Source organism: Arachis duranensis, chromosome 3 (genome assembly GCF_000817695.3).
Source record: "Arachis duranensis cultivar V14167 chromosome 3, aradu.V14167.gnm2.J7QH, whole genome shotgun sequence".
Lineage (NCBI taxonomy): Eukaryota > Viridiplantae > Streptophyta > Magnoliopsida > Fabales > Fabaceae > Arachis > Arachis duranensis.
In genome coordinates, this window is record NC_029774.3 from 45,894,847 (window position 1) to 45,921,205 (window position 26,359).

The window sequence follows — 26,359 nt, forward strand, 5'->3', positions numbered from 1 at the left end:
CCCTGCTCGAAAGTCTGTTTATGAGGAACAGAATAAAGTTTCGGTAAGTTATTTATGTAAATTTCGTAACCAGAATATCGTTATGTAACTCAAGAATTTTGTCAAACAGAGTTACCTGAAGAACCTTGAACATATTCTTGGCAAGACCCTCCATGGTTCTATTCAGGACCTTCAACGCAGTACAAACATCACTGTCCTGAGAAAACAACACAGACTCACACATTAATATCATATGAGTACGACATTATAGTTTAAAGTAAATGAGAACCAGTTCTCCCACAGCCTTCACTGCCTCATCAGCATCCATGATAGAAGAGAACCAGTTCTTGGGTAGTGAATGGTAAAGCAAGAGAAGCAGTTTCTGATTGGTGTAAATGGTAAGACATAATCCTACTTAAAGGAGTAGTGAAGGGTTGTCTTGAGAAGTGAATGAATATAGGTAATGAGTGGAATTCTCTTAGGTTATGACATAGAGTGGCGTTATGGGAAAAGGGGAAGCATAATATCTAGTTTAATCTCTCGTCTGTGGTCTGTAGCAGAAAATCTGATGGTTAAACCATCTTGCATCCATGAGAATGAGAGAATCTCAGTGTAACCTTCTGGTCTTCTATTCTCCTAACCTCTGCCAACACCCTATTCGACCTATGTGAATGAGACATCTTTTGGTATCTTCTCTACTCTTAACCTGCCAACACCATACCTAATCTAAGTGAATGAGACATGATGGTGTCACAAATCATCCACAACATTCAAACATCAACTAATTTGTTAGCATGGAATCCTCCTATTTGACATGTATATAAAATCATTATAATTTATTATATTTAATGGGATAAAAAATAAGATACAATTGATAATGTCAGATACACTTATTAATCCTTGAAAAATGTAATAAAATGGGTAATGTGGTGAAATAAATAAACTTCTTTGGACAAAAAAAAATCTGATACATTGTGTAAATTCCTTTTTTTTTTACACATACACGCCATTTTTTTGTTGAAATATTTCATAGTTTGAAATCTTTAATTTTTATCGTGCTGGTTTACATTTTTTTACATTATATTTTTAAATCATTGATCACAATATAAAAAAATTTTTAAAAATTGGATTTCTGTTAGAGCATTATACACTTAAATATATGTGTCGTCAATCAATACATTTAGGCATTATAAGCTCTTATTATACACTTAAATATTTGTGGCGTCAATCAATTCATTTAGCCATTATGAGCTCCTACTACCTATTTTTTAAATTGGTGGGAGAATAATTCTATTTAGAATTACCATAGTTATATCCTTCATATTTACGTATTTTTCAAAATTTTGATTGAATCTGTCATCCCCAAAGAGGATGCATTATTCTCTCAATATAACCTAGAAAGTGAGTATCACCCGCTCATATGACAAATGATTTAAATCCAATTTACCATATCCACTGGAGGTTCATAATAATCGTTAATCTACTTCAGCACTAATAACATTTTACACATATTTTTTATAACTTAAATACAACTGACACTCATACCACAGCAGACACATTTAGTACCACTTATAGTTCTACTTAATTAGATAATGAAAGAAGTAAGAAATGGCGAGAAAGAAACAATGAAGTCATAAATTAGTTCTTACAACAAGTAGTTTATGAAACCTACCCCTTGCATGCGACGGATCTGCAATCAATCCTTTTGATCCTTCATCTTGAACATATTAGACAACTTTTCAATAATTTTTTCCCATCTGAATGAACAACTCCTGCTTCTCCGTCTCAAGTCGAGACACACGAGCTTGCAGTGACCCCACCGCCTCCACTAGCTGACAAATTGTAACACTCTCTGTATAAAATCAGTAAATGAATGCCTCAAGCCCAATAATATGTAATGCACATAAATCTCATAATCGATTTAAGTACAATTTTACCGTTCCCGAGCTGGTGCTGAAACTCCGGCTGATTGTGTGGCGACCGGTGCGAGCTGGAACCATCTTGGGACTGGAGACCACCTAGTGGGAATGGAGCCCTCGTCGTTATCTCCACACTGGGGGGTGGTTCACATCCAACCCTGTAATACCTACACCTCCAAAGGAAGAATCGGCCGACATTCCGTCATGGTAGGCCATCCACGCGTTGAGTCCAGCCTCGTAGCTATGGTACCGGCAGTGCAAATTTTTTGGAAATCTCGTGACCTGCTGTTCTGCCGCCTCCCACGTTGGATAGATTCTGAGTATTCGCCCCCTGAAAACTACGTAACAGTTGCCGTTGACGCGGAACACCATCATGGATAACCTATCTTTACTGCGCTCGAGTCCCACAACCCCCTGGTTACAGCAGCTAAGAAATTGAAGAATGAAGGTTACATTTGTGTGGGGTTAGATCTAACCCTAAAACCCGCTTCCTATGAATGTCACGTGATATAAATTTGGCTAAAAAATATTACATAATATAAAAAATTAACGAAAACAGTCAAATGTAAAAAATAAAATTATTAATAAAATAATAAAACAAATAATAAATAATATAAATTTTTTAATATTTTATTTTTTCTATTAAAAATAATAAGTTAAGTAAAATAACAAACATAATTAATCATAAAAGCATAACTAGTAACAAGTTAGAGTCTAAACAGTAATAAAAATAAAATTATTGAAAGTACTTAAAAAGAGTACTATAATATATTATTTGTATGTTATTTTTAATTTTAATAAATAAATATTAATTTTTATTATAATAATAAAAAATTACAACATATTAAAATAGAATATTATAAAAAATATTATTTAAAAAATATAATAAAAAATTTATGAAATTTATTATTATTACGTAATAGTAAATTTTTGTTAACCATTTTAAAAAATAATTCAATTTAAACGGGTTACATCAATTTATTTTGGAAGAAAGATTAGACAAAAGAGAAAGGATCGGAAGGAGCAGAGAAGGAAGGCAGAGGAAAATTTTTAAAATAGACAAGACATAAAAGATTAAACAAAAGGAAATTGGTTTGAGAATTGAGACTTGAGAGTACGCTACTGGTAAAAAAAGATGAGATAAAAATTTTGGGTTGCATAATTCAAAATGATTAAAATGAAATTTTATGTTTTCCAATGGCGGGAATAGTGTTTTTTTGTTTCCTTCTCTTTTTTCGTTAATTCTCCCACGCTTTAATATTATGCTCACTTTAACTGGATTTTTTTTAAAATAAATAATTTATTGATTTTAATTATCAAAATAAATAACTAATAATGTATTTATCAATTTAAATGGATGATTTGGTTTTTTATTATTTAAATAGATTGTTTAACTTTTTTATTATGTTAAATCGTACATCTTTTTATTATTTGAAACGTTATATTTTTAAGAGTTTGGTCTAATTTAGATTATTAATATTTTTTATTATTTTTAATAATTATATTTAATTATTTATAAATACATACATCTCGTTTATATGATAGACGATATAATTTTTTATTTATCTTGCTTATATTGAAACCGAGACATATAGACATTGAAAAAATATAAGTCTATCATTTACACAGTAAACAAGTTATGTGCAAAATTATCTTGTTTATAGCGTAAACGAACTAGATAAATGTGGTGCAAATTGATAAATATGTTACAAAATAATTAATTTACTAATTAAAATAATTAAATTATTTATTTAAAAATGTATATTGAGTAAGTACTTTATATATGGTCTGTTTAGATTTTTCAATTTCTTCAATACAGGTGCTTTAAGATTATTTTATGCCTAGTAATATTATAGAGGACACACAAAACAACAGTGTACATTGAGATTGACATTTAGAATAATGCTAATATATTTCATGTTAAATTTGTAGTGATCAGACATTAATTTTTTTATTTTATATTATTTGACATTATATAAATTTTATGTTTGCAGTTTAATTTATGTATAAATTGTAATTTTTATCTTAATTTATGTATGAATATATAAATCTTAAAGTATTATTTAATTGTTATAGTTGAGTGGGGAGGATACTCGCAGAAAAGGGTTAGGGTACAACATTATAGTTGAATATTAATTTGTATGAAAAAAAACCATAATAACTTTGGAGATAATTGTCAGGGCCGGACGAGGTATTCACTCATAAAAAAATAGTTAGATCAAATTTAATAAATTAAAAGACAAATAAAGAAACACTCTTTTAGGAGACAATGATTTACTTAACTAAATTAATCTATGTTTATTATATTCAATTAGAATAAATAACAAATTATCTATTTTAATATGCATGTTATAAATTAATAAATTAAAATAATCTATATAGTGAATTATAATTAATTAATTGATATAAATAATAATAAATTGTGTGATATTTAAATATCTAATTAAATCAATTAGTTTATATAATTAATTTACTGTAATGAATTATATTTAATGAGTTAAAAAAATAAATTAGAATCACTTTTAATAATTGATTGTTTGATATAAATTATTATAAATTATATGATATTTAAATATATAATCAAATCAATTAGTTGCTATAATTAATTCACGGTAGTAACTTGTATTTAATGAATTAAAAGAAATAAATCAAAAAATACTTTAAGAAACATGTCACATCAGCTCCATCATTAAGTGCAGAAATCTCATTTAATTCGCTTCACCTCTCTTAACTTCTCGGGTAAATTACTATTGTTGAGGTATTGGAGCCAGAGCCTTAATCGCGTTTCTGGGTTTGAATCTTATCTCGTATTAGATGTTAAGGTCTATTACACAAATAAAAATAATTTATTTTTATTATGCTTTTTAAAAATAGTATTTTTTCTCAATTTGTATACCAAAACATAATTACATATTAGTGTAAAAAAAATCATATTGATAGTCACTTTTTAAATCAAAATTATTATTTTTAAAACAATTTAATTTTAATTTTTATTTTTAATGAGAACAATAATATTCTCAACAAATTATAATTCTGCCATTCTGAAAACAAATATTTAATTTCAATTATATCAGACTCATGTTTATTTCTAACTGTTGTAATCATTTTTGAATACGATCGATGGACTTCTCCATCATAAAGTGCTGCTGCATAATCTTCTCCAATAAAAATTTCTTTATGCCTTATCCAATCTGCTAAATTATCTATTTTGATTATTTTATATTTTTTAATTCAAAATTCCTTTTTTATTCTCGAACACAATTTTTTTATGGCATAATTATTTTTAAATAATAAATTTCTCTTTTTCGTATAAAAATATATGTTAATTATTTATTATTCTTGCATTAAATTGATGTTACAAAATATTTAAAAAAATTCTCTAAACCCTAAATTCTAAATACTAAAAATAAAAACCTAAACGCTAAATCCTATAACCTAAACCCTAAATCCTAAACTCTAAACTATCATTTTTAATACTATGATTCTTACACCCTAAATCCTAAACCCTAAACACAAATGATCATTTCTAATAATCTAACTCGTAACCCCTAACACATAACTCCTAAACCCTAAATCTCTAGAATCTAAACCCTAAACTATAATTTCTAATCCTGTAACCTTTGTACCGTAAACCCTAAACTCTAAATCATAAACTATCATTTCTAATACTCTAACCCTTGCATCGTAAACCTTAAACCCTAGATTCTAAACTCTAAACTATCATTTCTAAGCATGTAATCTTTATACCCTAAATCCTAAACCTTACCCCTAAACTATTAGTTATAAACCTTAAACATTAAATACTAATTATAATATAAAAATATTTTAATATTTATAATAACATTGACATCTAATATTTTAAATTTTATTTATTTTTCTCATGATAATAAAATTATAACATACTGACTAAATTCTTTAAAAGAATTATATATATATATATATATATTGATTATTTATTATTCTTGCATTTATTCTATGTTATAAAAATATAAAAAAAATTTGTTCGAAATCATCAACAAAAAATATATATTCATATAACCTTTTCTCAAATACATAAATCATAAATGTTTAAATTCTAAATTGTAAACCCTACATTTTAGTAACTACATATGTAATACAAATAATAAAAATATAGTATTATTATTTAATTAATCATATTACTATTCATAATATTCTATTAATTAGATAAATATAGTTCAGTATTTAAACTTTTAATATATATAAAAAGAAAATTATACATATATTTTCTAAAAAAAATCAGGTGAACAAATTATTTTAGTAATCAAGTCTAAATGCCTAATTCATTAATTTTTTCATCAATTTTTAAGATTACGTTTATCTACAGACACATGACACTAAAATAAGAAAATATAGTTTTAGTAATTGATCATATTACTATTCATAACATTCTATTAATTAGGTAAATATAGTTCAGTATTTAAACTTTTAATATATATATAAAAAATATACATATATTTTCTAAAAAATATCAGATGAATAAATTATTTTAGTAATCAAGTCTAAATGTCTAATTCACTAATTTTTTCATCAATTTTTAAAGTTGTGTTTGTCTACAGACACATGACACTAAAATATGAACACAAAAACACAAAATCGTATTTCACAGACGAGATATGTATAGAAATATTGTGTCTTATTTTGGTGGAGCCGTCACGCATCCGAATTTGTGTATGCAGTTACTCATTGGCCAGCGACAAACACAAATCCCTAAATAGAGTTCAAATCCATGACTGATTAGTCATTGACTTATCAAGTTAAAAGATACCATAGATAACTAAAAAAATTAATAAAATTAAAAAATATAAGTGAAACAAATAGCACACAAATTTTAGTAACTACATATGCTATAAGTAAAACAAATAATAAAAATATAGTATTATTATTTAATTGATCTAATTATTATTTATACAATTCTATTAATTAAATAAATATAGTCTAGCATTTAAATTTTTAATAAATGTAAGAATAAAAAAATTAAACTTTTTTCATTTTAAAAAATATTTGTACAATAACTAGTATATAAATTTTATTATATATATATTATTTTTTTTGAAAATTTATGTACTAGTCATTTTACAAACATTTCATGATAACTACAAATCTTTAAGAGTAAAATTATAAAAAAATTAATTTATTTAGAATGAAGGTAATATGACTAAGTATAATTTACTTAGATGTGATTAAAAAATAACTGAATACTATGTACAGTAAAAAATTAATATTATTGAAGGATAAAATTAAAATTTATTTCTATGTATCGTTTTGTTCCCAATGTTTTTATCCAATTTAAGTTTCTAACATTTCAAAATCGTCTCAATTTTGTCCCGCCTTCAATTCTGTTAACGGATCTCTAATGGCTGGACAACATTGAATCAATTTTGAAATGTTAGGGATTTAAATAGAATGATTGAAAAGTTAGGGACAATTTTAAAATTTATCCCAAATGTTAGGAACAAAAACGATACTTTACTCGACCCTAAACATAATGAATCCTAAAACATGTCCCTTAAATAATTGTTGAGTCAAGTATCGTTTTTGTCCCCAACGTTTGGGGTAAATCCTATTTGTGTCCTAAACGTTTAAATCGTCCTATTTGTGTCCCTAACGTTAAAAGTGATTCAATGTTATCCTGCCGTCAATTTCATATCATGAACGCTTTAGTTTGAGTTTTAAAAATCTCTTTTTAAAATTAGAATACAAATGTCTGGGAATTTACCCCGTTCTTTCTCTAAATATTACTAGCGAATTTACCGTCCGAAACGAAAAATAGTTGGTAAAAATTTGGCCAAACGAATTTCACATCAAAATCGTCAATAAATCTGCTGGTAAATGTCTGGGATAGAATCGATGATCCACTCCGAGAAATAGCTTATCAAAAATTGAAACTAATTCTTACAACATTTACATAATTCACTTTTCTAATGACATAATTGAATCTAAACACAAATAATGGATATAATATTAAAATCGAACACATCTAAATGAGACCTAATTAAGAATGAATACATCCAAATGAGAAACAATTGAAAAATATAATCTGATTTGTTAGTACAATTAATAGCAGAATAACATTAAATCACTTTTATAAATGTTAGGGATACAAATAAGACGATTTAAATGTTAGAGACACAAATAGAACGATTTAAATGTTAAGAACACAAATGGGACTTACTCTAAACGTTAAGAACAAAAACGATACTTTACTCATTTCAAAATATCCTATATATCTATTCTATTATATAAAAATCGAATGTCTGCACTTAATGATGGAGCTGACGTGGCATGTTCTGGAGAGTGTTTCTCGATTTAATTATTATAACTCATTCAATACAATTTATTACCATGTGTTAATTATATCAGCTAATTGATTTGATTAGATATTTAAATATTAATATAATTTATTATAATATATATTATAAGTCATTTAATGTGAAATTACTTAATTTACGATTATAATTAGTATATGTATTATCCATAAATATATTAAGAAATAATAATTTTTTAACAATCTTCTACGTACTTGGGTTATAAATATATATTTTTCTGAGATAAACTCTTATAAATTTTACGCGCAAATCTGAATGTTATTTCTCTTATTACTTTCATAATCTGGTCTATCTCATATATTAGTTATGAAATTGCCGAAACTTTTATCACATTAGTGTCACAACAAAATTACGATGATCCCATACTAAAATACTCAACCACATAGATCAAATTTGGATGAGAAAATTCAGAGATTACATGCAAAAATGATCTCATGCATGTCTATTTTTAACTTGAATAAAATTCTATTGTATTCGGTGACAGACTCAGATAAAATTGTAACGGCAACGTCCGGGCTCATAGCGAAGGCAACTAAGTGATGAGTCTGTAGAAGAAGAAGAGAAGAATTTAACAGACTCACAATGAGAGAGAGAGAAAGAGAGAGAAAGAGAGAGAGAGAGAGGGAAATTTACCTAGAGAAGAGGGACTCGGCAGGAGAAATGTGGCGACGGGCTCAACAGCAACGATAACGGGATGAGCAGCGATGATGATATAAGCTGTGAACAGTGACGGACCCAGAAAAATTTAGTAATGGGGACAAAAATATAATAAAATTTAGGTATAGATATTTTTTTGCTTCCCACAATACTCAACAAGTTAAGGACAAATCCGTCATGAATTTGAATTTCATTTAAAAATCTACAATTGGCTGGCAACGATTTGCTATACATACGAGACAGAATTCGAACCCTCAATACTTACTTAAGCGAATGACTAAGTTGATCACTTGGCCAATCTAAATTGGTTTAGATATATTCAAAATTTAAAATTAGAACTATCTAATACATATTGATAAGAACTAGAAATATACACATAATCATTATTATAATATTTAAAATAATAAAAATATAATTTTATACACATAATATAATATTCAAAATAACAAAAAATATTTATAAGGACTTTTTTTTAACATGACTAAATATTATTTTTTTATACATATTTTTAAACAATTATTTTACTTTTTATTATCTCATATTTAATTGTCAAATCTACTTATTATTATTTTTATAGTATAAATAAATTTTTTAACCAAAATAATTACAGTATATTAATACATAGATAATATTTTTTTATCTTAAACAATTTTTAAAAAATCACTAATAATTTAAGTTGTATTTAATTAGAAAACTAAGTTTTAATTTAATTATTAATTAATTAACTAATATAATATAATTAAATATCACTAATTTTTTAGTGTATTTATTTATTTTTCATACTAAATCAAATTTAACAATATAATTATTATTATGTGTTAAGTTTAATAAAAAAATTTTAACATAAAATACAAAAGAACTATTTATATTTTATTTTGAGACAAATATAATATAATAAGTGGTGCATATGTATATAAGTATTAATTTTTTTCAAAAAAATTGCGTGGGCAAATGCCCCCTCTATATTAAACGTGGGTTCGTCTTTGGCTGTGAAGAAAGATGGGAGTTGTGAATAGGTAAGCGGCGATGGACTCAGCAACAACATGACAGGAGCTATGCGGGTTTTTTGTGAAGTTAAGAAGAAGAAGATTTTAGGTCAGGATGATTGAGTTTATTTTGCATGGCTATAGAGTATAGACTGAAGTTATGAATCATGTGTGATGTGAGACAAATCCTAATTACTAAAAAGTGTTTATATCTATATATTCGGGGCGGGTACACCCTAGACCCAACGATACCTGTCTTAAGCAAAATCTGTCCCGACTCGAGTCAAGTTATTACCCTTTTCATCCGAGTATAGACGGGTCGAGTACCTGCGTATTCGAAAACTCTTGCCAAGTCTAACCACGTATTGATACTCCTTTTATTAAGGGTTTATCGCTAGCCAATGGATTACTATATACACAAGGCGAGATTCTAACTCCTAATAGTTGTTTAAGCGGACGAGTGAGATGATCACTTAACAAACTCAAATTGATTAAGATAAATACTAATTATTTTTAATATTTTAATATTAAAAGTAATATAATTTTATGTATTATTCCGTACAAAGTACAAGAACATACACTAGTTGATATGTAAATTACGTTTAACCTTTATGCGATGTCTTTAGCTGTTTAAGAGTGTTACCTCTTTTAGTGTCTATTTTTAGTTACATACTAACATAAAGATGGCAGAATATTATGAGGACGCTCCTATAGTAAAAAAAGTATTTTAAGGTTTTTAAAGGATCAGAATAGGTTAAAAATATATATAAAAAACATAGAAATCATTTTAAAATATGGCAAAAAAAATTTATATCTATAAAAGTATATATTATCCTTCACACATGTCAATATCACTAATAAAAAAAACACTACAAACTTAGATTACTTACTCATTTTTAAAAATAGTTTAATTAAAAAATCTAAAATATTTTTCGTTAAAAATTTGTTAGTCATAAAAAGAGCAACCGCGACGAAAACGACGATAATAATAATAATAATAACAATAATAAATTAACAATAATGCACTAATAGTGTAACCGTGTAACAATAACGACGACTATAAAAATTAAAAATAACCACAACCCATCTCTATTAATTTTTTTTTTTTTGGTTTCCCACGATATCTCCCAACCCGACAGGCTAAGGACTAATCCGCCGTGGTACTGAGCTCCATTTAAGGATTTGCCGTTGGCCAATGGGTTGCTGCATGCACAAGGCGGGATTCGAACCCCCGACACTTGCTTAAGTAGACTAGTGAGCTAACCACTAGACCAACCCAACTTGGTTACCATCTCTATTAATTATTGAATTAATATTTTAACATTGTACAACTTCAAATTCATAAGGAAACTCATTTTTTTTTCATTAAGAAAACTCATTTTTAATTCACATTTAATCCATTCTTTATGACGAGCCATTTTTTTGGGGTGCCATGAGCTTAGCACTGCATGGGCCTTACCGATTCTATACATGTCCAACGCTAGTCCAGACTGTTATTCCTAGCCCAAACAATACAACTCTTTTAAACAGCTGCCACGTCATCATTCATTTCCTTAATCACATGGGAACGTATTGTATTATCAAAAGTTTTGGGGTAAACCTTTTAGATATCACTCTCATGTACGGCACGAATGACAACCACAATCTTAACATATTCCAAACAAGTCCTCTAAGAACCAACTTCTACTTTCCCCACAATAGACAAATCCCATAAACATACCATATACCTAATATAAGAATTTTTAAAGTTGTTTTGTGCCAACAAAAAAAAAAATTAATATACTAACCGTGTAATTTAAAAAAAATGTAACTAAATGTATTTTTTGGGTGGCGATTTACAAATATGAATGAAAGTTAAATATTCTATATTTCTATTGATATAGCAATAATATGTAAAATATATTTAAAATGAGGATAAATCACGATTAAATTAAAAAAATAATAATTTGCATAATTATCAAGTTCTCTAATGAATTAAGTTATATGCAGAAAATGTGTGTATAAATATTTTAAGAGAAAGTCTAGGAGGTTAGCATTTTTATTAAAATTTAGCCAGCATTTAACTAGTAAAAAAAAAGTAAATGACAAATTGGTCTCTGACCTTTTTTTCACGGACATTTTCGTTCTTGACTATTGAAAAATATTTTTAAATCTCTGATGTCCTTGAAAATTAGACGAATCAGTCCCTCCATTCAAATACCTCCGTCAGGCCCAATAAAAAAATTTGACGTGACTCGCGTAATGCTTGTGAGGCGCACGTACACGTCGCCATAACCAATTTGTGGCTGAATTATACAGCGTGGGGGACAAGGCCTGGACCACAATTCGGAGTGCTTTTGCCCTTGCGACTCCGAGGCCCAACGCCTCCTTTCACCACTCACTTAACAGTGCTCTTCATTGGCTCGCTCAACCCACCACCACCCACCTTTGTCAGTTGATATGCTCCTTTGACCTCCACATCAATGAGTTCAAATGGGTGCCACCCCCCTCCTACTTCGACGCCCACTATATTCACAGCCTCTCTGGCATCACTCTCGGGGTTCTCAAAGGTTGCCTCTGCCTCTGCTTTGTTGCCCCTGCAGCCGCCATATTGAAGACGTGGTTCATGCGAGACTACGACGTGCAGCACTCTTGGAGCCTTTCATTCTACATTGATATCAACTCTTATTTTGGCTTGAGGATCCCGGACCGCCTCCGACCTATTGCCTTCGCTAATAATGGTGATATGTGGCTCAAGGATGACTATCCTTTTGATTCATACTCTCTTGTTTCATATTCTTCACAGACTGGTTCCTTCAAGGATGACTGGAGATGCTTACGCGTGACCCACACGTACGCCTAACAAGCATTACGCGAGTCACGTCAGACTTTTCCACTAGGTTTGACGGAGGTATTTAGACGGAGGGACTGATCCGTCTAACTTTTAAGGATGTCAGGGACTTAAAAGTATTTTTCAATGGTTAGGGACGAAAATGTCTACCAAAAAATGTCAGGACCTATTTGTCCTTTACTAAAAAAAAGGTAATCTCACACTATTAAAAATACTAATAATGACTAATTAATGACTACAAATCACAAAATATAGTGGCCTTAACACTTCTCATATTTCAATATGACAACTACTAGAAAAGCACTAAGAAACCCCATTGACAAAACTATGAAAGGTATTTTGTAAATAGAGCCGATACAGGCATGAGGTTTTCTGGCATGTGCTTAAGTGCTTCTAATCATCATGCAATATATATGCTCCACTACTTGAGTTCCACACTTTCACATGAGATCAAACTTACAATGACAATTGCACTACCAATAGCTATAGTGAGTATTACTCAATCAAGTAAGCTGAAAAATACTCGTTTTTTGCTGTTGAAAACAAAGACACATTTTATGTATTATTGGCCAAGGGGAATTCTCCTTTCTTATTCACTCAGAGGAAGGCTTTTATTTTTTAATCTTTTTTTATTATTATTATTTCTCAATTCTCACATAGTCCTCCAACTTGTTGGCCAAGAATTAATTCACCTTAGATCAAAATTCTATTTAAGAATTTGTTATTAATAAGTAAATTGTTATATACATAAGACAGAATTTGAATCTCCAACACTTACTTAAGCAGACAAGTAAGCAAATTATTCGACCAATCCAAGTTAGTTAATGGAAAGATCTTTTTGAAAGATAAAAAGGGTGAAGCTTCATTCTTCTTTTAATAAGGTAAATAATTTTACTAAACCATAGACGTCGTATAAAAATCATCCATGAATGCAAGTATAACTATCAAGACGTGTGTATTGATAAAAAAATCGAAACAGCATTAATATAGAAGGCGATAGTCTCTAAGATTTATAGTTTCAATTCATCCAAAAAGTCAACAAAATGGGCCATATTGATGGATTACAAGGAAAGAAATATAAATAATTTACAACATTGACCAGCCCCAATCTCAAGCTCATAGTATGCAGTGGCATTATGCACCTCTATCTAATTATAAGTTTATTTCTGCTCAGAAACGTTTTAACCTGTTAGTTTCTAACAAATCCTCTCTATATTTTATTGTGGAGACAAACAAAAATATCCACAAGAGCACAATTACCTGTTAGGTTGCAACTGCAAATGGAGTTGTCTTTCTATAAATTAAGGTTTCAGTTGGTTCCTCCACGAATCCAGCGACCAGGTCCTTTTCTTGCAATACCAGAATAATAATCACCAATGTTTGCTACAAAAAGTGGATCTCTATCTTCTACATTGCCCTCACTGCTACCACTACCACTCACATTATCTAACTCTGACTTCTCCAACTCTTTTGTTAAATTCTCCATTTGGTTTTTCAAACTAGGTTTGCTCATCTGGTTGGCTTCCTCTGTAGATAGACCAATCATTGTTACTTTCGGAAGGAAGGGACTCAGTCCTGAATCTTCTTTGTGTACCCCTTTTCTCGAGGATTCTACTTTTTCCTGCTATTTTTGGTGAAACCAACCACCAAAAGGTAGCCTAAATTTGGGACGAGAGTCTTCGATTAAAGAATTGTTATCATCCAAATTGAAACAAGAGGAGTCAATGCATTCAGAATGTTTCTATCATCTTCCCCTTTAGAGTTATCAAGACAGCTACTTGAATCTGAAATCCTCAACAAAAAGAAGCTTCACTTCTACAGAACCATAAAAAAAGTTACAAATCACTGTATGGGAAATAAAAAACCTCACTTGGAAAACTTATTTCCAGCAAAGGCAGAATAGTTATGCTCTGTTGTTGACAATAAAACCATAGTAGATGAACCCAAAAGGTAGCAGCGTTTCAAAATACAAGCTAAATCAAACTTTCGACAAGTGAAAGTATAAACTGAATTCAATTTAACCTGAAAGAATAACTATTGTTTATTCTTGGGCAGACTTGCGAATATTTGTTAATTTTACATATATGATAAGATCAACGTAACTAGGAAACCACTGAATTTGGATTTTAAATCAGTTTAAAAGGATAAAACCAACATGGAATGTACCTTCTCTCAAACGAGTCAACCATATAGGGAAATTTTGGTTGTATGCCTGTTGCTTTCCGCAACCACCTATTACCCAGGATTACCTTGTCAACAGTATAATGGAAATGGAGTTCTGCAGCTTTTGAAATAACACTTAGTGGTATACTTGGATGGCCCATTTCATCTAGGACTTCCTGAACCTATCACGGGAAAAAAAAAAACTAAACTTTACAATTTTCCAAGAGAAATGAGAAGATTAATAAAGAAGGATCATACTCAGTGCTTTTATGATTGCAAAAAATTGTGTAATATCAGAGTCATGCAATAAGCAACATCATATTCTTCTTCACAAAATTTCTCTCTTTCTAGTATAAAATGTCACTAAACGAATCCTACCTCTGGAGGATCCCCTAAACTATCATTCATTTCCTCAATCACTTCTGCTGCTAAGTTGTCATCAACCACATCTCGCCGTCGCTGCAAGTGTCGAGTTTGGATTAATGAATGGAAATGTTGATCAACAGCTTCTTCAAGAATGTTATCAAGCACGCCTTTATCAAAAAAATAGGGAGTATACCTGATAGATCCAGCATAAAGAAAAAAGGAAAAAGAAGGAAGTGTAAGCATAATGTATACTCTGTTATGTGCTTTTCTTATCATACATTATAGATATTCTACAACCATTAGGTATAATGGAATGGGGTAAACAACCAAAACAATTTCAAACCAAACAGAAAAATTTTCAGCTCACAACCATTGTAAAGATGAAAAATAAAATGCCAAAAAGGTCAAAAACCAAAATACACACCCAAAAAGAAGAAAAAATTAATGGCAAAAATAAGCAGGCTATGATAAAGCAACTATTATTTCATATCCATACAATTGAACAAGAAACACGAGATATTCCTGTTGAATCACTTCTCTGGGGAAAAAATTGAGAGGTACCCTTCAATTCAAAATCCATATTCATATGATGGGTACTAAATTTCATACAACAAATTGTGAAAATAACACTAGGGGTCATATGTAACAAAGAAGATAAGAAACATGCACCATTTAATTCCATCTTTAGTTGCAATTGCAATGTCTAAGTTCTGGGCACTAAACACAGGCACCCCATCGACCTTTTTTCCAACACCATCTTGTGGAATTGTCTTCAAAAGCTTGTTAGCTGCCTTGACCTACAGAGGAAGAGAAGTGTATCTATAAAAAAATCAGGCAGCATCAAACTATAGCATGAACCAACGTAAGACAAATAATTCCTGCTTCTCATTTGGTACAAATTGGAACAAAGTGTGGTTTTTCCTGCATGGTATATAGTGAAGAACATTATAGATTAACCAAGCATTATAGTGAAGAACATTATAGATTAACTGAAGGCCGAAACATTAATCCAGCTATTGCCAGCTTCCTTGACCAACCCTTTTGTCCTCATCATGCTTCTCAACTCATCTACATAATCCCACTTTCCAATGGCTGCATAAAAATTTGATACAAGCACAATATGGCTAGCGTTATCAGGCTCCATCTGCAAGAGATGCTTTGCAGCAAATTCACCTCTTTCAACATCCTGATTAAGACTACAAGCATTCAGCAATGCTATCCATACTCCTACAGTAGGCTTAGTACCTTGCTCAATCATATTTTGATATGCTGACCAAACTTCTTCCATGTTACTGGCTCGGCCTAAGATATCTACGAAGCATGCATAATGCTCTGGATCTGGTTCAAGACCATATTTCTCCCTCAACGAATTGAAGCATTTTTTACCTTCCTCCACCAATCCAGAGTGAGCACAAGCCGACAACAAGGACAAAAAAGTCACAGAGTTCGGAATCGCCTTATTGCCATCCTCTATCATCTGCTCAAACAGCTCAACAGCTTCATGTCAACGCCATTCCGACCATATGCATCAATCATACATGTCCAGGAAATCACATCCTTCCGACAAATTCCATCAAACAATGATCGAGCATGGGAAATCTTCCCACATTTAGCATACATGTCCAACAAGGCATTGCACAGTTGATTTTCATAAGTGAAACCTTGACGTATCGTGATACAATGAATCTGTTTCCCTACCCATAGATCCAGATTCTCAGAGCAGCCAACCAGAGAACTGGTAAGACCAACCACATTAGGCTTCATCAAGCTCAGAATTTTGAACCCTTCATCATACCTCCTATTCCTGACGCACGCAGAAACCAAAGAGTTATACATCATGTCATCTTTCCAACCCTTCAAACTATAGAAAACTTTCAAAGAATCATCAATACATCCAACAGTGGAGTAAAAATCAATAAGAGCAGTGCTCAGCACAACCAAATCACGCCCCATGGACACCACCAAACCATGAACCTGTCTACCCAATTCCAAGGCCTTCAAAGAAGCACAACATTTCAACACAGAACAAAGTGTGAACTCACTGAGCTCAACATTCTCCTTTCCCATTTCTCTTAGAACACTTGGTGCTTCAAGGGGCAGATCGTGCCTCAAGAAATTCGAAAGCAAAGCATTCCAAGCAACAACATCCCTGTGAACCATCTCTTCAAAGATCCTTTTGGAGTGTTCCAAATACCCATATCTCGAATACATGTCCATCAGTGCAGTTTTTGCCACAGTTCCAATATCTGCACCGGTCTTGATCATGTGTGTGTGGACTTGTTTGCCACGCTTAGAGAGTGGTAACAAAGAGCACGCACGAAGGACAGGGGTGAAGGTGTGTGCATCAAGGTCAGAGCGTGTGCGTCGCACATCACAGAAGAGGGTCCATGCAGCGGCAAGGTCTCCACGGCGAACATATGAGGTGATGAGGGAGTTTACAAGGGAAATGTCTCTATGGAGCATTTCATCGAACATGTTATATGTGAAGTTGGTTTTGGAGGTAAAATAGGACCGAATCAATGAGCATTTTGAAACCAACCAAGAACAAGACAACTCCAGCCAGCAGATTCAAACCATCATCTCAATTCCGAAAGGCAGGGCCAGCATAGAGAGACGGGGCCAAACAGAGTGTCAATTCGGCCATGAGGAAGTTACCGGGAGAGAAGATTGCACAACAACGCTGCGTTTGCGACTTGGTTCACAGTACCAAGAATCAATCATCTCAAACAAACCCACCAGCACGCACGACGTAGCACTCAGAACTCTTGCAGAGCCTGTCGGAACTGATCAGGAACCACGCCAGAAGCGACCAGAGACGCCGAGAGGAGAGCTCCACTGCGGTCCGATGGCTTAACCGATGATAGGGAGTGTTTGAGGTAGCTCGCCGGTGTTAGCTCCACGACGACCTGGCACGGCGATCCTCTGGTAGAAGTAGTGCTCCTCAGGCGGTCTTCATGGTCTTCTCCTTCTGGAAGCGCAGCATCAGGAATCTTGTTAGTGCACCATATTTGAAATATCACTTTTCTAATTGAATCTTGGGACAACACATCATTCATTTATTATTAGATATCATTACGAATATTTACATATTTTTTCAATCAAATAATCAAATTTAGAATAATTAAATGATATATTAAATTATTAACCAAAGCTGCAATAAACGAAAAATCAAACATATATTTTTATACAGAATGATTGGTTCATGACTAATATTTAATATACACGTTGTGTAATTAATTTTGATACACGGTGTTAGTCTACATGTTTTGTCCCTTAAAATACTAGCAATTGAGAGTTAAAATATCATTTCCATTTCAAGAATATGTAACTACTCAACTATTGCTTTTTGGTGTGTGAAAATTTATAACACTACAAATATTGTGTGTAGCAGAACTGAAGTGTATCAACTATTGAACTACCCTCTCCCAAAAAATTTAAAAAATAAATAAATAAATAGAAAAGTATCAACTACCACTAATAGTTCATCCTATAAGTCTACGACATGTAGTGGGCTTTGGTGGAATCAGTCAACTCAGCAGGTGAATTACTCTGTATCTGGGACTAATTAGCTTGTAGCCCAAAATACTTGAGATCTGATAAGAAAAGCACTCCCTTTTGTTTCCATCAATCTAATGAACCCCAATTTATATTTTTTGCATAACCCTTTCACCATTTCAGCCTTACCCATGCCCCCCAAATCCCTAACATTCTAGAACGCTATTTTCATTTATTACAGAACTTAGCACCTGACCTGAGGGATTTCTTGCGCTCGTAAACACTTTGGCCTACCTCCTTCTTACTTGTTTGCTTCTTTTCATAGTTTTTGGCGCTATTTTCCTTCCAAAGAATAGCCAAAACCCTTGCACGCTCTCCTTCCTTGATGATGATTCCACCTTCCTCACATATCTTCACGGTCTTCTCAGCCTCCCAGCGCGACTCTAGCAATCTCTGTATGCTCTCAGCGCAACTCTGCACTAATGCATTAGTCATTAGTCCTTCTCAATATGAATTGCAAAGACATACCAGCCAGTTAATAAGGTCTACATGAGTTCTTTTAGCAAAGTTCCTGTAAACTCTGCTTCTTGTAATAAGTTTAACTACAACCAGAATATATAGTAGTCCTGAAATATGATTGCCACAAAGCATAGTTATTTTAAGTAGTTCATCACTTATTCCTCTTAAATAAGGTCTTGGTTTTGAGTATTATAAATCATTAACTAAAAAGAAAACATAAAAAATAAATTAACGTACTAAGAGAACTATATATCTCACATATAATGAGCTAAACTCTAACCAAATAAATAAATTAATTAGGCTCAAAGGAATACTTCAGTAAGTTTAAATTTTTAAGTGACTTAAACAAGTCAAATCAATTCCATTTTACTTACTAAATCAATCTCTTTTTCTCCTTTAATCTTGAATAATTCACACATAACACATATAAAATATAATATAATTTATAACAGTAACATACACTAACCTCTACAAAGAAATAAAAAAAACAAGTGAAAAATCTTTCCAAGAATGGAAAAATCAGAAGAAGAGGAAGAGCTACCTACATTTCTCACAACCACGTCTATAACTGGGCATGAATTTCCATATAAGCTGAAAAAGAGGCTACTTGAAACAGATCTAACAAACAACACCATAATAAGTGAAGACATGGCAATAATATTGGTAAAAACCACTACTTTTATGGTCTCCATAGAATTATTTGGATTAAGATTGAATAGCAAGCTAAAAGTACTCTAATAAACAATATTTCATATTGATTTATTGCATGAAGAAAACTAAGTTAAGAAGGACTACCGCAGCAGACTGGCTCACCAGCAGTGGAGCAACACTGCTGCAGAGGCAAAATATAAGAGGTGGCAGTGGCAGTGGCAGCATCAGCAGATAAAGAACTATCAAAAGCCTAAAATAAATTAAACTTAGAACATACAACAAATGAAATAGTAATACCAAACACCAGACATGCATCAATGGCAACATGTATGCTCGGACAACAATGAGCTGGCAATGCTTCCTGGTGTAGTTATCTTTCTCATTCAGTTTTGAGACAGAACTTGGAGCAAAATCCAAAAAGACTTCACTGTGTTCAGGAATACATGAGAAGAATTAATAGAATTTTTCGAGCAGTAGCTACATATGAAAATGGTAGGAATCAATGAAAACCAAATAGAAGTACTGGGAATATATATTAACAAGCCAATTATTCAATGAACATTCTCTTCCAACACAAATAATATTAATACAGAAATGAAGTTTAATATGAAAACAATTCTGTACTATCATTTCACACTGATTTTTGTCATGGTGCATCTTTTATCTTCATTTTTTAATACATGTACATTTAATTGAAATGAAACATTATGCTGCCATGTCGGGTTTCTGAACTAATCACACTTATAACTAATCTTTCAATTCTTGAAGCTGAGTATGATCCTCAATAGCTTTTTTCCATTTGCATAAAAACAAACATCGAACCAAATAAAATCCAAAAATTACAGACTAAACACAACACTAGAATAAGTAAGAACTAAGAAAACAGAACATCAAACCCAATAAAACCCAAAAACAAAAGATCTCCCTTTTCACATTTGCATAAAAACGAAACATTAGACCAAATAAAACCCAAAGACTGGAAACTCTGAACAAATAAATAAAACCATCAATACCAATCAACAAAAATTAAACAAAATCAAAACCCTAACCGTGAATGCTTAAAGTATGAAAAAAGTAACCTGCTTATATGATGTAGAAAAACTAGCAGAACAGAACAGGCAAAGCAGTAGCAGTTCAGCACCACATAGCAGCAGCTGAGCACTACCACAGCAGCAGCAGAACAGAACCAAATATCAAGAAGTTTAGAAACAAAACCTAAACCAAATATCAGAATAGAAAAAAAAATAGTTTAGAAAAATTAGAAAATATGAAAAACCAAGAAATCGAAAACAAAAAATCAAATTCAAAAACAAAAAATAAGATCAAGGAAAAATTTGACCAAATAATTTACCACGGCGCTGCGAATGCTGAACATGGCTGACGGTTGGCGCTAACGGGTGGCGAAGAGGAGGGTTGAGAGAGGAAACAGAGGTGCGACGAGTGTGGGAGAGGGAGACGGCAACGGCAGCGGGTGCTGAGCGATGGAGGGAGGAGCGACGATTGAGGGTTTGCGAGATAGAGCGCGCCGAGGGAGGCCTTGCCAGAGGGAGTCACCGCCGAGGGAGGAATAGGGGTTTACAGGAGAGACGGAAGGAGCGCCGACGTAGGGAGAATAGAGTAGAGTGAATCGAGAGCCTTTTCTCAGTGACAGTTTTTTGAAAAAAGTCCTGGGAACCTTGCTGCCACGCTTTTTATGGGTGTCAAAAGAGTTAGAAAAAATAGGGACACTTCAAAAATGTGACAATGAAAAATATTTCGCCACGCTTTTAAAAGCATGCATGTTTCTCTCTATAATCACGCTTTGGTAAGCATGAAATCTAAAATGCGGTTAAATCTCTTATTAATTGCCACTTTTATAAAAGTGTGACAAGAAAAAAGTGCGCGCAACAGACCGGTTTTCTTGTAGTGTGGGTTGTTGAAGGAGATTTCAGAGTTCAGTATCTGGTAAACTCATCAAACAAGTAATATTATTCTATTGTAACTGGTATGGTCCTACTATTTGCCCCACTAGCATCTCAAATTAAGTTTTGATAATAATACAAATACAATTTAATAATTTCATTAAATGACATCTAATTTTTAATGGGTTAATAATCAAATTAGTTCTTCAAAAATAAGACATTTTTTTTAATTTATCACTGAAAAATTTTTTCAATCAAATTCGTCCTTCAAAGATTACGAATTAATCATATTTGTCTTCCAGTCACTTCATTAACAATTTTCTTCAAAGATTAATGTTGTAAAATGTTATATATAATACATGATATGTCTAATTGGATATTGACCAAATATGTTTATGAAAATTTATTAATTTAGTCACTTTTTCCAATTATAAAAATCATATTCCTAATATGACTTAGTGACTAAATTGATAGATTTTCGTAAACATATTTAGTTAACGTCTAATTGAACATGTTATGTGTCATGTATGCTATCAGTTAACATTTCATATCATCAATCATTGACTAAAATTGTGAGTGGAGTAACTGAAAAACATATATAATTAATTCGTAATCTTTGAAGGACTAATTTGATTGAAAAAGTCTTTTAAGAACAAATTTAAAAAATATCTTATCTTTTAAAGACTAATTTGACTATTAACCTAATGTTTAATATATTAAGTAAAAAAAATTTTTTCTTAATGTAATCACATTTGGAAATACCTAAACCTAAAAAAGCCTAAACTTAAAGTAAAATAACCTTAGAAGTTAAGTCTCAACAGACTACTTTAGAAGCATATTACAACATAATATCATACCTCAAAAGCATAACATCATTCTTTTGTATGTAAAACGCTTCAAAGGAGCAAAAAATGCTTACATTAGAAATGCGTCCGAAGAAACGTACACTTTGTCCTGAGAAGTTAACTATTGTAAGAGAGATGATAGATACAATCCCTTCATCCTCGCACAAAAATGCGCATAAAGATATTTATATATTCAAAGATCTAATTCACTGTTTATCAAATTCATAATTCACACCTTTGTAAAGAATAAGTACTACCATAGGAAACATAAAAGCCTTTAAAATATTAAATAATTGTCATAATTGGAAGTGTCAAAACACTACATGAAAAACATTAAATACAATCAGATTTAGTGTCGGAGGTTAGCAACGAATTTACTAGTAAATTTAGTAATAAATTTATTAGGTAAAAAAGTTATCATCAGATTCGGATTTCAACGGTAAATTCGCCAGTAATAATAGGAGAGAAAAAAGAAAAATCAGCGTGATCATTACCGTCAGATTTAGAAGCGAAAAAATCCGATGGTACAGTAATTAAATGAAACGTGTCGTTTTGGTCACAGGATGTGCGTTACTGGCGAATTCGCGAACCCTTCCCCTCTATTTCTGCAACATCATCAACCTCACTTGTCTCCCTTTTCTCTTTCTCTCTCGCCGCTAGCTCTCATCACCACCATTTACTGCCGTTTTGCCATCGTCGACCGCTTCCCACGACCCCAGCCATCATTATCGTCGACGAGCGTCCAACTGAAGCTTGTTTCTACCATGGTTCTCCCTTGCGAATTGATGCCTCTATCATTTGCTGCTGCCGCCGCTTGCCTCTGTCAGCTGCGATGCTGCCCTTTCTCTTTCATCCAGGTATATCTTCTTCCCTTCTTTCTTCTATTTTTTTTTTTACCTTGTTGATATTTGCTAAATCCTAACCCTAGACTTCTCTCTTTTATTCCTAGAAAATCAGTATCATTAGTTTACCTGAATACGACCTTGGTTGAATTGTTCACTCATTGATTATCTAATTGTTTTGATATTCTAATTTTGTTATATTTATATTTTCTGTGGAGACTTTAGTAGTTTTAATAAGAATGTTGATCATAGTGCCTTGATTGTGTTAATTTGTTTTCACTAAAAATTTATGATTTGTTGTCTATTTATGAATTGTTGCCTACCTGTAATTTGTTTTGTTTGATTAGTCTAATAACTTAAAATATAGAAACCCTAACCCCTTTTAGTTTTGAACCCTAACCCTACTATTCAATTTCGTTTTCAACTCCAAATTTTAATTAATTACTTAATTTTTATTTGGATTGGTCTTGTTAGTGGGTTGGAGGTGTCGTGCGAAATTGACATTCCAGAGTGCAAAGGTGCATAACTCAGTTATTTTCTTCACTTTTCTCTGTTTTATTAATGTGTATTTGTATTTTTTTTCTTTGTTATTGTCAATAATAATTTTTATTTGTGTTCTTATTCGTTGACATAAAATTATTCTAAATAGATTTTTTGTGTGTTGTATTTTTTGGGCAGCTCATCATCCTAATATTAATGCTGTTGTTGAGTTGTTTAGAGAAGGTAATTTCTTGTTATTTTTATTAACTATTTGCTTATTAAATAATTTAGAACTGACAATATTGTTTGTGATTTTTAATTTTTCATTATGTGGTGGATTGTTTTGTTGGAAACTTTAAATTATGTGGTGGATTGTTTTGTTAGAAGTTTTAAATTTTTTCTGCTTTAAAATCCATTTTAATTTTACTAGCACACAACCTGATCGATCAAATTCATTTGATGCACTGATATGCAGCATTGTGTGTAACACCCTATCACACAGAGATTTACGCCTAGGTCATAAATCGAAGGTGATGAGGCGCTACGACCTCTAAAAGCAAAATATATACATATAAATATAGCAATGATATAGTATCTAGAAGCCTTGAAGGAAACAAAAGCTAAACAAAAACCAAGACCAGACAATTACGTCGCACTCGAGAAGCGTTAAGCTAAAAGGCATAAACAGAAAAACCAAAGAGACATACATATATAAGTAGAGTTCCAAGAATAGTTGCATAATCAAAATCTAGGCTCGACCAGCGAAGCAAAGGCTGGCTAGAATATATATACAAAAACAGCCCAACAAAAATATCTACAACAATAAATTCCTGTTTCTCCAAAATAATCCTCTACAGAGGGATATATAGCATAATGAACAAAAATGGAGAACAAACTACAAAGACTAACACAGAAAATAAGCCCCGAAATTAAGTCTTCACTTCCAAGAAAGCAAATCCAGCACACTTAACGAGGCACGTCACGTCCTGCATCTGAAAAATAACAAATACGTATGGAATGAAAACTATATCCTAAATAGTGCTGTCTCCAATGAGATGGAGGAAGGTTGAGGATTTCCTTCTTTATGTTCCTCCTGGGAAGCATGATAGAAAGATAATGTCCGAATTAGCTACCGGATATGTTGGGTCTAGCACTTTAACCGACAAATTAGCTCACGGCCAGTAAGACAGGCATACATCATACTGCATTTGTTTGCAATTGTTTGGGTATACATAATTACTTGGTTTGCCTAATTGATAATCTGTGTAACTGTTAATTGTACTACTTGTCATAACTGTTCTATATGTAATTGTTTGTTTGACTGTCTAATTTTTTATGATTGTGATTTTTTAGTTCGAATTTATTATGGAGTGTAGTGACTTGTAAAAGATTAACTAGATGATTGAATGAATTTCGGCCAGAGGCCGTGATATAATTGAGTTATATTTATTGATATGGTGTGGTGTATTTTGGGGCGGAGGCCGTGATTGTTTGAACGTAGATGAGTTTTGGGCTGGAGGCCGTGGTGAGATGAATTCTTGGTAAGTTTGGTGAAATTATTTCTTTGGAATATAGAGAAATATTACGGAATATTGTTGAGATTAGAATTTTTATAAATGAAATGTGAAATTGGACTGTGATGATTAATTGTTATTGTTCGAAGAGTTGTATGAAAACAGGATTTAAAAAAAAATGAAATTGATAAGGGTCATCGCTAAATTTGATATAAATCAGAGTTTCAATGATTTTTTTTTTTGGTTTCGGATGGAAAATCATATGATTTTGAATTAGTGAGTAATATGTCCAATAATCGAGATTCGAGAAAAGGATAGTTTGACAAAAAGATTATCTATATCTAGTTTACATTGTGAACGAGATAAGCACGTTATTACAAACATCATACGATTGCATTGTATTGTTTATAGTATGAACGAAATATACACAATATTATTTTGTTTACGCTATAAACTGTTGTGTATATGGTATGAGAAGATGACAAAATCTTATATTTGTGTAGTGGTTTCAAGGCACGATTAGATCGCTTTCTTTAGAGAGATATTTGTCCCCACACTTAGTTGCTATAGGGTTGATGACAATACTCTCCCAGGATACAATGAAACCTAAGAATTTCTTAATTAGCAATAGTAAGAAATTCTCAACTCTCTTGAACAAAGAAAATCTCTTAATAGTAGTGTAAATTGTACGCTTAGTACTTCATTTCTGAAATAGTGGACAAGGACTTATTTATACATATTGCACGTAGCAATTATGATTAGTTACGTATACAAATGGTTGTGTCATTTCTATTGCCAATAGATACAATGTTTTGAACATATACAACTCTTAAAGAGTTGTGTCCCTTTAGCCAATAGACACAAT

The 26,359-nt window shown here is 31.7% G+C and overlaps 2 protein-coding genes across 2 annotated transcripts; one reads left to right on the plus strand and one right to left on the minus strand.

Annotated features, from left to right (window-relative positions):
- Positions 1 to 11,449: 11,449 nt before the first annotated feature.
- LOC107479361 (uncharacterized) lies at positions 11,450 to 12,730 on the plus strand. The gene is made up of 2 exons (XM_016099506.1): positions 11,450 to 11,457; positions 12,187 to 12,730. The coding sequence occupies exons 1-2, from the start codon at positions 11,450 to 11,452 to the stop codon at positions 12,728 to 12,730; spliced, it is 552 nt and encodes a 183-aa protein (XP_015954992.1).
- Positions 12,731 to 13,717: 987 nt separating this feature from the next.
- LOC107479360 (pentatricopeptide repeat-containing protein At5g66500, mitochondrial) lies at positions 13,718 to 21,590 on the minus strand. The gene is given in 9 exon segments (XM_016099504.3): positions 13,718 to 14,502; positions 14,885 to 15,063; positions 15,260 to 15,340; positions 15,917 to 16,753; positions 16,756 to 18,215; positions 18,999 to 19,216; positions 19,807 to 20,339; positions 20,992 to 21,127; positions 21,264 to 21,590. Coding segments are annotated over 2 exon segments (1,488 nt in total). The 5' UTR covers positions 17,723 to 18,215; positions 18,999 to 19,216; positions 19,807 to 20,339; positions 20,992 to 21,127; positions 21,264 to 21,590; the 3' UTR covers positions 13,718 to 14,502; positions 14,885 to 15,063; positions 15,260 to 15,340; positions 15,917 to 16,232.
- Between the last annotated feature and the right edge of the window lie 4,769 nt (positions 21,591 to 26,359).